The 15,542-nt window shown below is 34.6% G+C and overlaps 1 protein-coding gene across 1 annotated transcript; it reads right to left on the bottom strand.

Moving 5' to 3' along the window:
• Nucleotides 1–658: 658 nt before the first annotated feature.
• On the bottom strand, nucleotides 659–14,408 carry LOC110658941 (cysteine synthase). Its single transcript, XM_021816740.2, has 10 exons — nucleotides 14,047–14,408; nucleotides 13,149–13,258; nucleotides 12,815–12,872; nucleotides 11,203–11,466; nucleotides 10,436–10,573; nucleotides 10,223–10,274; nucleotides 8,373–8,452; nucleotides 7,680–7,739; nucleotides 5,235–5,315; nucleotides 659–982 (listed from the first exon to the last, which is right to left on the bottom strand). Exons 1-10 carry the CDS (start codon nucleotides 14,314–14,316, stop codon nucleotides 890–892), a joined length of 1,206 nt encoding a protein of 401 aa, XP_021672432.2. The 5' UTR covers nucleotides 14,317–14,408; the 3' UTR covers nucleotides 659–889.
• Between the last annotated feature and the right edge of the window lie 1,134 nt (nucleotides 14,409–15,542).

Below are 15,542 nucleotides of genomic sequence, written 5' to 3'. Positions count from 1 at the left end.
CAAGTCACAATATTATTTGAGGGTAAGATATTAATTTGACCAAGTCCATGCCATATCTCATAAATTCTATCCATTTTCCACTTTTCGTTTAAATTAATCCAGAAATTTCAAATTACACCCATTTAATTTAAAAATAACTTAATATTTTATTTAAATAAAAAAAAATTTAACTCAAATATTAATTTTTAAACTAAATTAAGTTTAAAATAAAACTTTTAAATTAATTTAAAAAATAAAAATAAAAATGTACTAAAACAAATTTCCCCAACAAATATAAGGGTGAAATTGAACATTTTGCCAATTAAAAATAGAGAGTCCCAAAAGAAAGCAAACCATTTTCATATTATGTTTCCGTAATGTGACGAAAATATAAGCACATTGCTCAAATTGCAGAATAAAAAGACAAAATGACAGCTTTTGCTATAGCATTCCATTGTTTTTTAAACAAGAAGAGTTGCACTAAAAATATAAAAAATAAAACAAAAAAAAAAGGTACAAAATGGAGCAAGCTTGAATATTTGCTTGTTATTATTGGCCACCACTTCAACTTCTTGATGTGCAAAAACAATTGCAGTAACCATTCCAAACTCTAAATTTTCTTAAGTAGAACAAAGGCTTATAACATAAAGAACCTCAGAATATTAATCAACTGAACCAGAAAAAAAGTGGGCTTTCCAAGCAAACAAGGCACAAGACAAATTTTTTCAACGGTATTATTTTAACCTTGCAAGAAGTACATTGGAGATGAGTAAAACCAGCTATAAGAGGATAATCTTAAAGCCAGATTCAATCAATTATGAAGCATATAATTATGTGTATGCATATGCACTGGATGAAATTTGGGGACAAAAATTGCTATTCTATTAGACAAACTTGAACATGGGAGTATTCATGGCTCAGGTTGCATCTTCTCACATTCTTCTCGAATTGACTGGAAAAGAACTGAGGACAGGTATCGCTCACCGAAGCTCGGGAAAACAACCTGAGAGGATTCAAATTATTGAAAAAGTTGGTTATGATTTACTGCAAAAATTACAGTTATTTTTTGTTGTGTAGAAGATGCAAGTGATGAGTATAGGGCACAGAATAGTCATTCACAAAAGAAGAGACCAAAACACCATCAGGGGATATACACGTATCTATCAAGTGTTGCCTACATATAATCTAGTATGCAACATTTTTCCCCCAACATCCGAAAGAGTTAACAGTGCTTTCGCTGTCATGGAATAAGAGGCCTTATCTTAATGCACGTGTTTGAATTATTCAAAGCTATTAAAGTGGAATCCGCTTTTTGAAAATATGAATGAAAGGATTTACAAGAATATTTCCAATGGACCATCTCTCAGAGGCTATGGAAAACAAATAAGACAATCTTCTACCTCAAAAGTAACACCTATTGTTTTTACCTCCACTAATTCCAAATTAAGTCTTATTTTCTAAGAAAAATAATTTGTTAAATCAATCCATTATAAGGTTCTTACTACCTTAGGTACTGCCCAACAAATGAGAATAAGTGTCTATTTGACATTGTGATTGGAGAGTCAAGACTGCTTTCAAAGGAAAAAAAAAAACAATTTTAAATGCTGTTGAAAAAACAGTTTGAAAAAAATAATTTTGTTATTTTAGTGTTCTTATAGCTAAAACTTATTAAATTTAATTTTTAATCATTTTGTTAATACTTTTCAACTACTATATTTAAAAAAGTTTTTTTCTCAGCAACAGCTCCAACAATAATGCCAAACAGACCCTAAATCATATCCACAAATGGTTGCTCCAATTATAGGTTCACAATTCATAAGTTGCTAAAGCTGATCTAAGCAATTAGCTTTCTCACATCGTTGATTGCAAAAAGTTGATGTCACAGCTTTTCTAGCCTCTGGATTGTTTAAGCGGAGTGGTCCAAAACCTTATAAAACTTTCTCCCTCGACAAGGAAAAAAAGCTTTATGAAACCTAATCCTATAAAATGACAGCTGGATTAAAAGCATGTCAAATCGAGAATAACTAGCCAAGGCTGCCAGCAAGTTATTTTTGTTTCACCATTATAAAAACATAGTCAAAGCAGAGCATTGGCAGCCACTGGTCTGGTTCCTGGGACCAAGGGCATAGGACCAAACCACAAGGTCTCTCCAATTCCAGTTCAATCTGGTTTGAGCCAATCAACGATTGCATCAAAAAAAAAAAAAAGTGCAATAATGCCAGTTTCAAATGGACCGGACCGGTTCAGCTTTGGGTTAGACCGGTTCAGTTCTGGGTCTGAACTGGACGGAGGCTGGGTATTCAGGAGGAATAACTCCTCAGGGCCTGGCCTTGAAATTGAATCACTGATTATAACATGGAAAACCCACTAGTCATTGAAGCCAACTTGCAGTATTGCATCATGTTTGACACAATGCAATTGAAGATTACACCACTTCATATAATGTTTACTTCCAAGGAACCAAAGCACCAAAAAGAAAAGAGCATTGCACAGAGCACTAACAAAACATATCAGATAGGTCCCAAACTAGATACACTGGCTTGGATTAATCTGTGCAGAAAAATTGACAGGTTCATTTTACTGGGACAATACAAATACAACCGAAACAAATGTTAGAATTGCAGCTACTACCAAGCATGTCAAACTCTGTGGATAGGGTCACTCCCCCACGTAGAAAAGAGGGGAAATCAAATTGGTAGAAGAAAGATCAAGAAACTCACCTTTATATTTCAGGTTTATTAAGCTACTGTAATATTTATCCCCAAATACTTCTGTTACATAGCAAAATCTCAGAACACCATAACACCAGAATTAGAAGAAGAAGAAGAAGAAGAAGAGAGAGAGAGAGAGAGAGAGAGAGAGAGAGAGAGAAAGAAAGAGAGAGAACAATTAGAGAGAGGAAATAACTGTTGTATTGTTGATCCCCCTCAATTACAATGCAAAGGGCTATTTATATCATTTACTAACTACTTAGTCATAACATTCCCCACCTCTTGAAATCATTCTTGTCCTCAAGAATGAAGAAATGAACTATAATCTGCAAAAACATATTGCAATTAAAAACCACCAGCTACAATTTTAAGTCCTCTAATGAATTGTAATGTTCAAAACTAATATACTGAAATTGTACTTTCTTTCCTCATATTTCCTTTTCTTTCTCTGCCTTCTCCATCTTTCAAATTCATCTTCTTTAAGAATTACAAATGCAGCTCCCTTCAAGATTAATTTCTTCTTCAGCCTTCTTGATTTCTCCCATTCATCCTCCATGGAAATTAGGAATACACAAGAATAGAACTTATAATCTTGGTCCTTTTGATTTGATAAGATCAATTCATCCCCATTGCACCAAGAAATTGCATTTTCCAGAAAAATTTTTGTGTGACAATAGCAAATTTTCTGAGCTGAAAAAGGCAATTCAATAGCATCCCACTCCATTTCTCAAACTCCAGCAACAAGAACCTCATTTTGGTTGGTTAACACATGCTGAAGGCCATGATGGAAATTTTGGACTTCCTTCACAACACAATGCTCAAGAAATTCTGAATTTCTTTCTTCAATATTCTGTTCATGAACATCTTTAATCCCAAAATCAATGTAAATTGCTTATTGGATTTGAGAAAACATTCCACAATCATCCTCAAGAAATTCCTCTGTTTCTTTCTCTATTTTTTGCTTAAATTTTCCTTGGTGATCTATCATGTCTTCATCAGCTCCAAGGGTTATGGATTCTGCACTCAGAAATTCTTCAACAGTAGCAATATTATCAATACTGCTTTGATCTTTCATTTGTGGATTAGCCGGATCCTTTGGAAATATTAGCAAACCACTACTTTCAGCTCCCCTAAGTCCAATACCCTCAGTAGAGACCTCCTTGCCTTTTTCTCTTACAAATTTACTCACAAGAGATCTCAAATCCTCCCTCAATGCATTGTTATCAACAGAGACTCGATCCAATTTATCCACGGTAGGGAACTTTTCTTTCTCCTTTACGAATGTAATCATGAAAGATCTCAAATCCTCCCTCAATGCACTGTTATCAGCAGAAAATCGGTCCAATTTCCCTTTCAGCACATTAAATCTTTCCTCTATTGAATTAAATTTCCCATCCACATTCTCCTGCATTACCCTAATTCTTTCTTCCAACTCAGCAACCCTAAACAACTCGGGACTAACCACCATAGACCCCATAAATTAGTCTTTATTGAGACAATAGTGCAGTAAAACCCAAGAACTTCAAGAACGGGGTTTCAGTATGATATGGAGTTTCAAGAATTTCAAGAAACAAAGAAATCAAGAAAGAACATAGATCTAATTCTCGGAAAGCAGAAATTTTGAGGAAGAAAGAAGATTTCAAGAAATTGAAGAAAATACGAATTCCCACCAAAACCCTAACTTTAGGGTTTGTACCTTAAAAGTAAAGAACTGACAGGGAGAATAAAGAAGGAAGAAGAAATAAGGGGAAGAAAGGTAAGAAATTTTAGGGAAGAAGGAAGAAGAAATAGAGGAGGAAGAAGAAGAAGAAGAAGAAGAAGAAGAAGAAGAAGAATAGAGAGAAGACAAAGATCTCAGAGAAGAAGAAGGAGAATTGGAGGAAAGAAGAGCGAAAGAGAGAAGAGTAGAAGGAACCAGGTTTTTGGTAAGAGTAATCTGCCATAAGTGTTGTCCATTGATCTAACAGCTCTGATACCAGTTAATGTTATGACTAAGTAGTTAGTAAATGATATAAATAGCCATTTGCATTGTAATTGCGGGGGATCATCAAATCAACAATACAACAGTTATTTCCTCTCTCTAATTGTTCTCTCTCTCTTTCTCTCTCTCTCTCTCTCTCTCTCTCTCTTCTTCTTCTTCTTCTTCTTCTTCTTCTAATTCTGGTGTTATGGTGTTCTGAGATTTTGCTATGTAACAACTTCATGTCTGTTTGGCATTAAAATTTAAACTGATCTCCAAGGAAAAAACCCTCTTTAGAAACTGTTATAAAATGTAGTTCAATTGCTTGGAGCTTTTACATGTCAAATCTACCTCAAAAACAATTTTTAATTGCATTCAATTAGCATATTTAAAATGATACTTTTTGCAACCATTCCTAGCAATAATGCCAGAGTTTTTCAGCATTAGATGAGCCCTTCAATTTATTTATTTATTTTTTTCAGTCTGCTGTTATACACTTATGGAACAGAACCTTCCGTTTTAATGCTTCAGACTACCATGTTAAACTGTAGAGTTGGATTCATCATATAATTGAAAGCACTTACTGCAATCAGCTTCCCTGCATTTTCTGGTCTCTTTCCAACCTTCATTGCAGCAGCAGCAGCAGCTCCAGAAGATATTCCAACCTGGAATTAATTATTTAAGGAAAAGAGTGAAACTGATTGAAACATAAGATGGGGTACACAGAGAGAGAGAGAGAGAGAGAGAGAGAGAAATAGCATTCAAATTTAGTGGCTAATGATAGAGGGGGAAGGAAGAGACTTAAGCTAGAGCATTGTAATAGTGAACACTGTCAAAACACCCCAAAAGAGAGAGAGAGAGAGAGAGAGAGAGAGAGAGAGAGAGAGAAGAAGAAGAAGAAGAAATGCCACAGCAAACATTTGCCATTAATAGGGTGGGTACAGGATATTATACCAAATTCAGGTAGTAGATTGAACCATTAGATATAATTAAAAGAAACAAAATGATGATTGACAAGGTTTAGCTCATTAATTAAGAAAACAAAATAAGAGATGCAGCATGTCATACGTAGTAAATAAATACAACTCAACTCAACTCAACTCAACTAAGCCTTTATCCCAAAAATTTGGGGTCGGCTATATGGATTCGCTTTTTCCACTCTGAACGATTTTGGGTTAAATCCTCAGAAATATGTAATGCTTCTAAGTCATGTTGTACTACTCTCCTCCAAGTTAATTTAGGTCTACCCCTTTTTTTCTTTCTATCCTCTAACCTAATGTGCTCTACTTATCTAACTGAAACCTCCGTATGTCTACGCTTCACATGACCAAACCACCTCAATCTCCCTTCTCTCAACTTATCTTCAATTGGCACCACTCCTACCTTTTCTCTGATACTCTCATTACGGACTTTATCTAGTCTAGTATGGCCACTCATCCACCTTAACATTCTCATCTCTGCAACTCTTATCTTAGATGCATACGACTCTTTCAGTGCCCAACACTCACTACCATATAACATAGCCGTATGGTATGCAGTAAAATTTTCCTTTTAATTTATTGGGAATCTTACGATCACATAAAACTCTCGTGGCACGTCTCCACTTCAACCATCCAGCTTTAATCCTATGACTAACATCCTCCTCACATCCCCCATCTACTTGAAGGACTGAGCCTAGATATTTAAAGTGATTACTTTGGGACAGTACCACCTCATTCAAACTAACTCCTTCCATATCACCAATTTGGCCTTCACTGAACTTGCAATGCATGTATTCTGTCTTCGTTCTACTTAACTTAAAACCCTTTGACTCTAGAGTACTTCTCCAAAGTTCTAGATTCCTATTGACTCCTTCTCGTGTCTCATCTATCAGAACAATATCATCCGCAAACATCATGCACCAAGGAATACTCTCTTGTATATGTTTCGTCAGTTCATCTAAAACTAATGTAAAAAGGTAAGGGCTTATGGCTGATCCTTGGTGTAATCCAATTGAGATCGGAAAATCACTTGTGTCCCCTCCCACTGTGCGCACAATAGTAGTTGCTCCTTCATTCATATCTTTCAATACTTGTATGTACCTAATAGATACCCTCTTTTGTTCTAACACATTCCATAAGATCTCTCTTGGAACACTATCATAAGCCTTCTCCAAATCAATAAAAACCATGTGTAGATCTTTCTTCACATCTCTATATTTCTCCATCAAGCTTCTAATGAGAAAGATCGCTTCCATAGTTGAACGACCGGGCATGAAATCAAATTGATTGAGAGAGATAGAAGTATCATGACGTAGTCGATGATCCACAACTCTCTCCCACAACTTCATAGTATGGCTCATGAGTTTAATTCCCCTATAGTTTGAGCAACTCTGTATGTCTCCCTTATTTTTAAAAATAGGTACTAAAATACTCTTCCTCCATTTATCAGGCATTTTCTTTGAGTTTAGAATCTTATTAAATAATTTAGTTAACCATGCCACTCCCATATCTCCCAAATACTTCCACACTTCAATTGGTATTTCATCGGGTCCACAGGCTTTACCCACTTTCATTCTCTTAAGTGCTTCCTTTACTTCTAAAGATCGAATCCTTCTAGTATAATTTACATTCTTTTCTATTGTTCTATAATCTATATTCACGCTATTACCATTTTGACTATTATTAAAGAGATCATTAAAATAATTTCTCCATCTTTCTTTAATGTCCTCATCTTTCACCAACACTTTTCCTTCCTTATCCTTAATGCACCTAACTTGATTGAGATCTTGACATTTCCTTTCTCTACTCCTTGCTAAATAATTAGAGCATAATTAATTAACTGCTCAATTTTTATAGTAAAAGCACAAGCTATATCATTTCATCAAACCTAATGATGAAGAGAGAATTTATAAAAATATGATTAATATCTCCAGCCTGAACTTATTTCAAGTAATCACCGTACTTGCATATGCATCCAAATGCCATGCAATTAGGTTTGTTATTGTGTAATACTTTAAAATGGTTGAAAGTTTTATTGAAAACACTAACCAGTAAACCTTCCTGGATTGCTAATTGTTTTGCAGTTTCAACAGCTTCATCACTGGATATCTGCCAAACATTCAAAATGTGAAATTTGAGATATGGAACATATTATAACCTGCAATTGCTTTGTGCAGTTAAACTAGGACACAAGCACAGGCATGTGTATGATATATAAGCTGGTGGTGCCTATTGCTGGGCAAGATAAAGGATGTATGCTGAAGTGATATAAACAATTTTATGTGAAAAACTTAATGTAGCAGCTAGCAAGAAAAAAATCTATAACCATTTCCAGGTTATGTTTCTATTTTCCAGCATCATGGTGCTGAATCAGTGCAATTGATGGTCATCACCATGAATTTTCTTCAACGGAAACATATCTTTTTTTAAAAAATAAAGGTTACATTCAAGGAAATGCCACATTTATGAATCATATTTCAAGAAAAATAAAATAAGGTAGGTCCAAAGATGCGTGATTGTGCAATACAACTGCAGATGTCAATATATGATTTCAAGTTTCCACAAGCAACCAACTTCACATTGATAGGAAAATGTAACTAGATTCCAGTTACTTGTTGAACCAATTAATAAGAAGACTTCAAATTTTTCCTCTCTTATTTACTTCAAAATTTTCATAAGCAGGGAATCTGAACTATTATGCAGAATAAAAATCAATAATTGCAAAGATGATAAGAGTTGGACCTCTATGACTTCATCAACGGCATCTTGATCCAAATTCCTGGGCACAAAACCAGCTCCAATCCCTTGAATCTTGTGAGGACCTGCATTTTCAGTTAGAAACAGATACATTATTGCCAAATTTGGATGGAAGAATTTCACATGAAAGATTTAGAAATGACTTTTAGTTTAAATTTTTTGAATGAAAGTTAGCCAATTTTTTAATTAATTAGATCCAAGGATGTGCATCAAAAATTTACTTGAAGTGGATTTGAAATGACCACTTTATAGGTATTTCAAATTCCCACTCAAATAAGGTTTTCATCCACATTCATGAAACCAAGCTAGATTAATGAAACTAATCAATCAAAGAATTACACATTATCAAAGTCAAATCTCATAATTTGAAATCTCTCCATCCAAATGTAAGTTGTGGAAAATTGCTAAACAGAGTAAAAGATGGTGTGCTCGTATTTTACATAATATTTTGGGTCATCTTTGCATGTGTTTATTGGTTGTTATGTATGAATTTATTAGTTTTAGTGCTTTTTTATTTATTTTTTATTTTAATAGTTATTATTGTGATTTGATCTTATTCTTGGTGAATTGAAATAGAAATTTAAGTCTAAAAGTCCTTTGGAATAAAAGTCCATTTGAATTGAGGCACAAAGGGCTTAATTGGAAAAATTCAAGGAGTCAAGTAGCATTCCGAGCTGAAAAGTACATGCCTAGGGCGTGTAGATTCATGGAGTGCACACTCAGGGCATGCAGAACAAGAAACCAAGCAGCCTGAGATCAACCTAAGAAGTACATGCCCAGGCGTGTAAGCAAGGTAAATGCATGCCCAAGGTGTGCCAGTGCCAGACAACCTGCCTTATTCATGTTTTAAGTGGGGTTTTGGGGAGAGAATCATTTCCTAGTCAAAGAAGGACGCCCTAAAACAGGTTTATAAGGGTTGTTTCACCAAAAATAAGGGAGATCACTGAAGATTCATAAAACCCTATCCTCCAAGGTGATTCAAGGGAGAAAGCAAGGATCATTGAAGCACTCAAGGCCTCCATTGAAGAAACTCCAGCATAAGCTCTTCCATTCTCTTCTCTTTTAGTTTCTTAGTTGAATTTCAGATAATGGATTGCTTCGTTTCAACTTCATACCCTTTGTTAATTGGAATAATGTTAGGCTAAGCTCCCTTAATTATAGGATTAGGGATGTAGCAGCTCAATTTAACAATGGCTATATTTTGCTTCAATTCAATAAAAGGGTAATTTTACTTTGATTCAATTATTTGTGATCTTACTTCTTGCTTGGGATTTTGTACCTACTTTGCATGATTAAAAATACCAAGTGAAGGATCAAAAGATGAAATTTGGTATGGGAAAATTGAGTAAATGAACCTAGAATTCTTGACCTAGAGATAGGCTAAAACTCTTTGAGGAATTTAGTTGATCAAAGTGCTTAATGGGTTTTATTTAACTTAGTACCATGAAAATAGGTGTTAATTTAATTGGAACACACCTTTTATACCTCTAAAGAGGACATTAGGATACTTAGGATTGTTCTCCTTCAAACTTCAAAGTTTAATTTATCCTTAATTGAATAAATTGAATTATACTTCATAGTTAATTGATGTTTGAGAACCCTACTCTAGAAGGCTTTAAAATAATTCCTTAGTTTTAGCTTTAATTCTAGCATCAGTTTGAACGTCAAAATAACTAAAATCACTTAATTCCGATAATCAACATGATTCTCATGGGAACAATACTTTTCTCATCACTTTATTGCTTGATACGATCTATGCACTTGTGGAATTTCACTAACAGAAGACATAATGCATTGCATTGAAACTAATGAATCACAACAATTTTTATTCTTACCAGGCTTTCCACCTGAAAGTATGTTGCTTTCCAAAGGTTCTATACCAATAACCTGATACATTCAGACATTAAATGGGAACACCAAAGATAAAATTAGAAAAGGAATCACCCTGGACAATCAATCTGGGAATGTAATAGGTTGACCATGTGAAATGGGCATAAATATAGAACAGGTGTACACAGAGTTGGCAAACCCCAACAGCAAACAAGTACCTTAATGTTGGGATTCTTCTCCTTTAGGAACCGACCAACTCCAGAAATGGTTCCACCAGTTCCGATACCTGCAATAAAGATATCCACTTTCCCTCTTGTATCTTCCCAGATTTCTGGTCCAGTTGTCTCATAGTGTATCTGAAATAGAACATGCACTTAAATCCAAATTCATGGGTTTCTCAATCTCTGTGACCATTCTATAAGCTATAATTTATATGTTCTAAGGAGTAAAAAAAAATATGCATCAATTTGATAACTGGATAGCAAGCAAAAAGAAATTGCGCAACAAAATGCAGCCCAATAAACATTACTTAAGAATTTTGAGTTCAGAAAATAAGATTTCTAAAAATTTTTGAGTTCAGAAAATAAGATTTCCCATTTCCAACAATATTGTGAACATCACACTTTGAGTCTTATAAAATTTGAGTTTTAGATAAATGTATAATTTAGGAATGAGTTCCTGAGACAAAAATTGCCAAGAAATTTTTCAGTTCAGTTATGAACTAGATAAACCCAAGGATCTCACTAAAACGCTAATGTAAAAGATGTGAGCCACATCCATCAGTAAGGGAGATTTGGTATCCTTCTTGACAGGATCATTCTCATTCAAGGGGTAGGTGTTCACCACATTAAGTAAACCCACATTGTACCAGAAGAAAACAGCATTTGACCAAATAGGACAGAACAAATTAATTTTAAAATAATCACTACAACATCAACGTACAACTGTACAAGAGAATAGTGACAAGTGACAACAAACAACTGACCTTAGGATTTGCAGGATTATCAAATTGTTGAAGCATAAAGGCATTGGGTGTGCTTTTCAAAATTTCTTCAGCTTTCTGAACTGCTCCCTTCATGCCCTTTGCTGACTCAGTTAGAACAAGCTCAGCTCCAAATGCTTTTAAGAGAACCCTTCTTTCCAGACTCATTGATGCTGGCATAGTCAGGATAAGTTTATACCCTTTTGAAGCAGCTATAAATGCAAGGCCAATGCCTGTGTTTCCACTCGTAGGTTCCACAAGAATACTCTAATGATAGATAAAAAGTTCTGTTAAAGTGAATGAAAAATTACATAAAATCTAGTAAACAGAGTTGCATTTTCCATGGCCTATCTATAATAATGATGCCTGGAAATAATCTAATGGTGATTTTTGAGCCATCTCAAATGTGAAACCTACGTGTAAAAATACAAAAACAAAGACCTGAAAAAATGGTGGATAGAACATTGAGGACAGAGCATATACTCGACTCAGCTAGACGTCATCTCCAAATAGACCTGGTCATTGGGCAGGGTGGGGAGAGGTTCGAGCCAGGCCTGAAAGAATGCCCAGGCCCAGCCCATCCAACATAAAAAATATTTTTTAAAATTAAAAATATATATTTTAATATAAAATATGTAATATTTATATATATTTACATAGACATGGCAATCTAAACTCATCACACAGGGATCTGCACCCTGCCCCAAATGGAGGAAGTTTATTGAGTTCCAATATGGGCCGTGGCTGGGGGGTTTATAGTCCCCTTGCTCTAAAACCCACCCCAATTAAGATTATTAGTGTTTTTTTATATAATTATGTTATTGTAAAACATGTTTTAGGTTAATTTTCTTCTTATACATTTTTCCTTTTTCCATATTTTTTTTGTGTGTAAATTTATACACTACTTGCATGTAAAACTTATGTCCAAACTAAATTAAATTTATTTTAAATAAAAAATGAATAATTGCTTACTTGAATTTTTCTAGATTTTTGTTTCCCTTTATCCTATTAGAGTAACGATTATTAAATAAATTAATTTTGTCCTAACAAGGTGGGGCGGGGATACCCATTCCCCAATGAAGTGACTGGGAAAACATTCTATCCTAATAAGGTGGGGCGGGGATAACCACTCCCCAATGAAGTGACTGGGAAAACATTTTATCCCCTTAGCATCCAGGAACGCAGCCAGGACAGGTGTGGTGTACAAGAGGCAGTGTGGGGTCAATACAGGCGTCGCCCATATTGCATAAAGAATTGATACAAGCAGGCCATTTAAAACATTCCACATCACTGACATAAATTTTAGTGCAATGTGAGAGTAGCATGCTATTTTTGAAAACATTTATGCATATACTCCCAAACTTGCACACCAGATATGAATGCAAAGTAAATAAAATTGCATCTTGTGCACAGATCTAGGCATCATTCTCTGTTGACAAAACTTTCCAAAGCATTCATGCCCGTAAAATTTGTTTGCAACAATGATTAAGATTGCCCTTTAACTCAATATCATTGTTATGTTCAATCAAGGGAAAGAAGCAAACCAAAGCCACTTGAGGACTGCAACATATTCATTATTATTGCAAATTCTACTACATGCATGAGATTTTATTACCTTTCCAGGTGTTATAACTCCTCTTTGCTCAGCATCAAGTATCATACTATAACCTATCCTGGAACCAAATACCAAAAATGCTGATGAGAATTTTCCACTTATTTCCTCGAGCAACTTTGGAACTGCAATCAATTAACTATCAGCTGAAAATTAACTGCTACCTTCCATTTGAGAAAATTCCACTTAACAATATGGTCATACTCTCATAGAAATTTAAACAATGAATCCAGCTCAATATTATAGCTTTTTGCATGAAAAAGTATGCCTTTTCACTTCCACTACAAGATGCTAATAAAAGTTTAGGTATTGAGACTATTAGTTTTATGATTCTCACCTGTCTTTGACACTGCAACATGGTTCCATGATCTCAAGTTTCGCAGCTATGTTTGCAACAGACCCCTTTACAATTTTATTTAGGTAAACCATAGGTGTTTTTCCAATAAGCTGTATCACAAAGAAATCAAAGAAACAAATAAATAACAAGTAACGCAAGTGCTTTCAGTTGGTTAACAGACTAAGCTACTGATGACTCAGTATAAAAAGAAACATAGTAGAAACAGAGAGAGAACCTATATTTTAGGCACACAGCTATGAACCCTATACATATAAATTTTTCTTATACATAGACAGAATCATATAAAGAAAATGGATTAATCACAAAAATAGTATAGAACTTGTATCAATTTGCTATTATTAGTTGTACTTGTGAAATGACCAATTATAGCCTATGAGGCCTAATTGCGGCCAAGTCATAGTAATTCTTTTAATTATATATAAAATCAACTTTCTATTTGGTCATTGTAGAAGGTTAATTTCACATATAATTAGATGGTTTTAGGTGTATAGGTTGAAGAATAAAATAAATTTGGCTATTTCCTAAGAACAGCAATGATTGAATATTGAGAAAAGGGATCCATACAAAGGTGTAAACTGCTTGGCAGTGTACACTTGGCTAGATCAGATAATATCTAACAATAACCATGGTAGCCATGACCTGTGAGAAAACTTAGAGCAGATGGCTTCCTTGTTAAGAGCGATTTGATCACTGTTTTGAAATATCAATATCATCAAATTCTCAAGAATTAAACCAAACCCACTTGAGAAATCCATTAAATTCTTCCAGAAACGGTTCAGCTATGCATTACACCTAAGAAACAAACAAAAATCCAAAATTCTCCACACTGAAACTGACCCAGTTCAGAATTCTGACAAAAGAATGCGAGAAACCACACCTGAGTGACATCCTCAGCAATGTTGAGGCCTTCAACCTCAGTCCGTGGCTTAACGGACACTGCTTTGCACACCACAGAAGAAGCAGAGGAACCATACTTGTCCTTCTTGTATTTGAGACTCAGATGAGACGGGGATGTAGCGGGACCCACCAGGCACTGTTTGAAGATAGGCTCTGCTGTAGAGGAGGAGAGCAAAAACAACTCCGGTTTTGGGGATTTCAAGAATGAAGAAGTCAGTGGATTCATCAGTAGAGAAGATGACGTTGCCATTTCTGTGCCGAGAAGAAGATTGATACTTTCTCCCCCAATCTTGAACAAGAGCAATTGCCAGCTGCCAGTTAATCTAAGTTTAAAGGGATTTTATAATTTTACGACTTTTAACATGGCAGAATACATTGTTTTACTTTGAAAAGCCATTTCGCACCACATAGTTTAAAAAATTATTTTTATTATTAAAATTTATTAAATTTATTTATAAATATTTTTTAATACTGTTTAATAATATATTTGGAAAATATTTTAAGTAATAATTTTAAATATTTTATTTAACTAAAAAGGATGAACCAAGATGCAATAGTGTCCATGTTCATCCCAACATCTGACTTTGTTTTTGACTCTCAGGACTCCCTACACCTTGATTCCCTTTCCTTTTCACATTTTTCTCCCTTCCTCTAATAAAGAGTGTAAAGCAATAAAGCAAGCAATTATTGCTAAGTTGAGCTGGTGTAATTCTATTTTCAATTTAAATAGTTAGTTGTTGCTGATGTTATTAGAGCTTGTAGCTCATATGTTTAATGTTTTAGCTGCTGTATGAGTTTAATAGAAATTAATATAACTTTTTTCCATTTATTTCGAAATTAAGAAATCTTCATGGTATCAAAGCAGATTTAGATCTAGAAAGAATTATTTTTCATTATTCATTCTCTATTGATTTCTATCTTTGTGAAACTCTTTTGAAGGAAAAAAAAAAAAAAAAAGAAGCTTGATTAGGGAATCAAGAAGATGGAAGAAGCTGCCATTGCTGTGGATCGAGCTACTGGAATAGAAATGAACAAGAACTCAATTAGTATGAATGATCCTTTGAATCTGCAATCTTCAGAACATCTGGGTATGGTTTTGGTTACCGCACCTTTGGTTGGGAGTAATTTCAAATCTTGGTCTAGGGCTATGAAAATAGCACTGAGGCAAAATAAAAGTTGGGGTTTGTTGATGGAACAATAGATGTTCTAGCTGAAGGAACAGAGGTTTTTGAGCAATGGAAGAGATGTGATTATACGCTCACATCTTGGATACTGAATTCGATATCCAAAAACCTTGCGAAAGCCTTTATTTACACTATTTCTTCTAAGGAACTGTGGGATGAAATTTTTGAAAGGTATAGAGAAAGTAACGAGCCGCCGATATATCAGCGACAGAGGAAGTTTTCATCAGTTTTCACAAGAAAATGATTTAGTTGCATGTTACTTCACAAAGCTAAAAAAGCTTTGGGATGAGTT

Source organism: Hevea brasiliensis, chromosome 9, assembly GCF_030052815.1.
Source record: "Hevea brasiliensis isolate MT/VB/25A 57/8 chromosome 9, ASM3005281v1, whole genome shotgun sequence".
In the NCBI taxonomy this organism is placed as follows: domain Eukaryota; kingdom Viridiplantae; phylum Streptophyta; class Magnoliopsida; order Malpighiales; family Euphorbiaceae; genus Hevea; species Hevea brasiliensis.
Note: the sequence above shows the minus strand (reverse complement) of the source record. Positions and strands in the feature narration are given on the sequence as shown.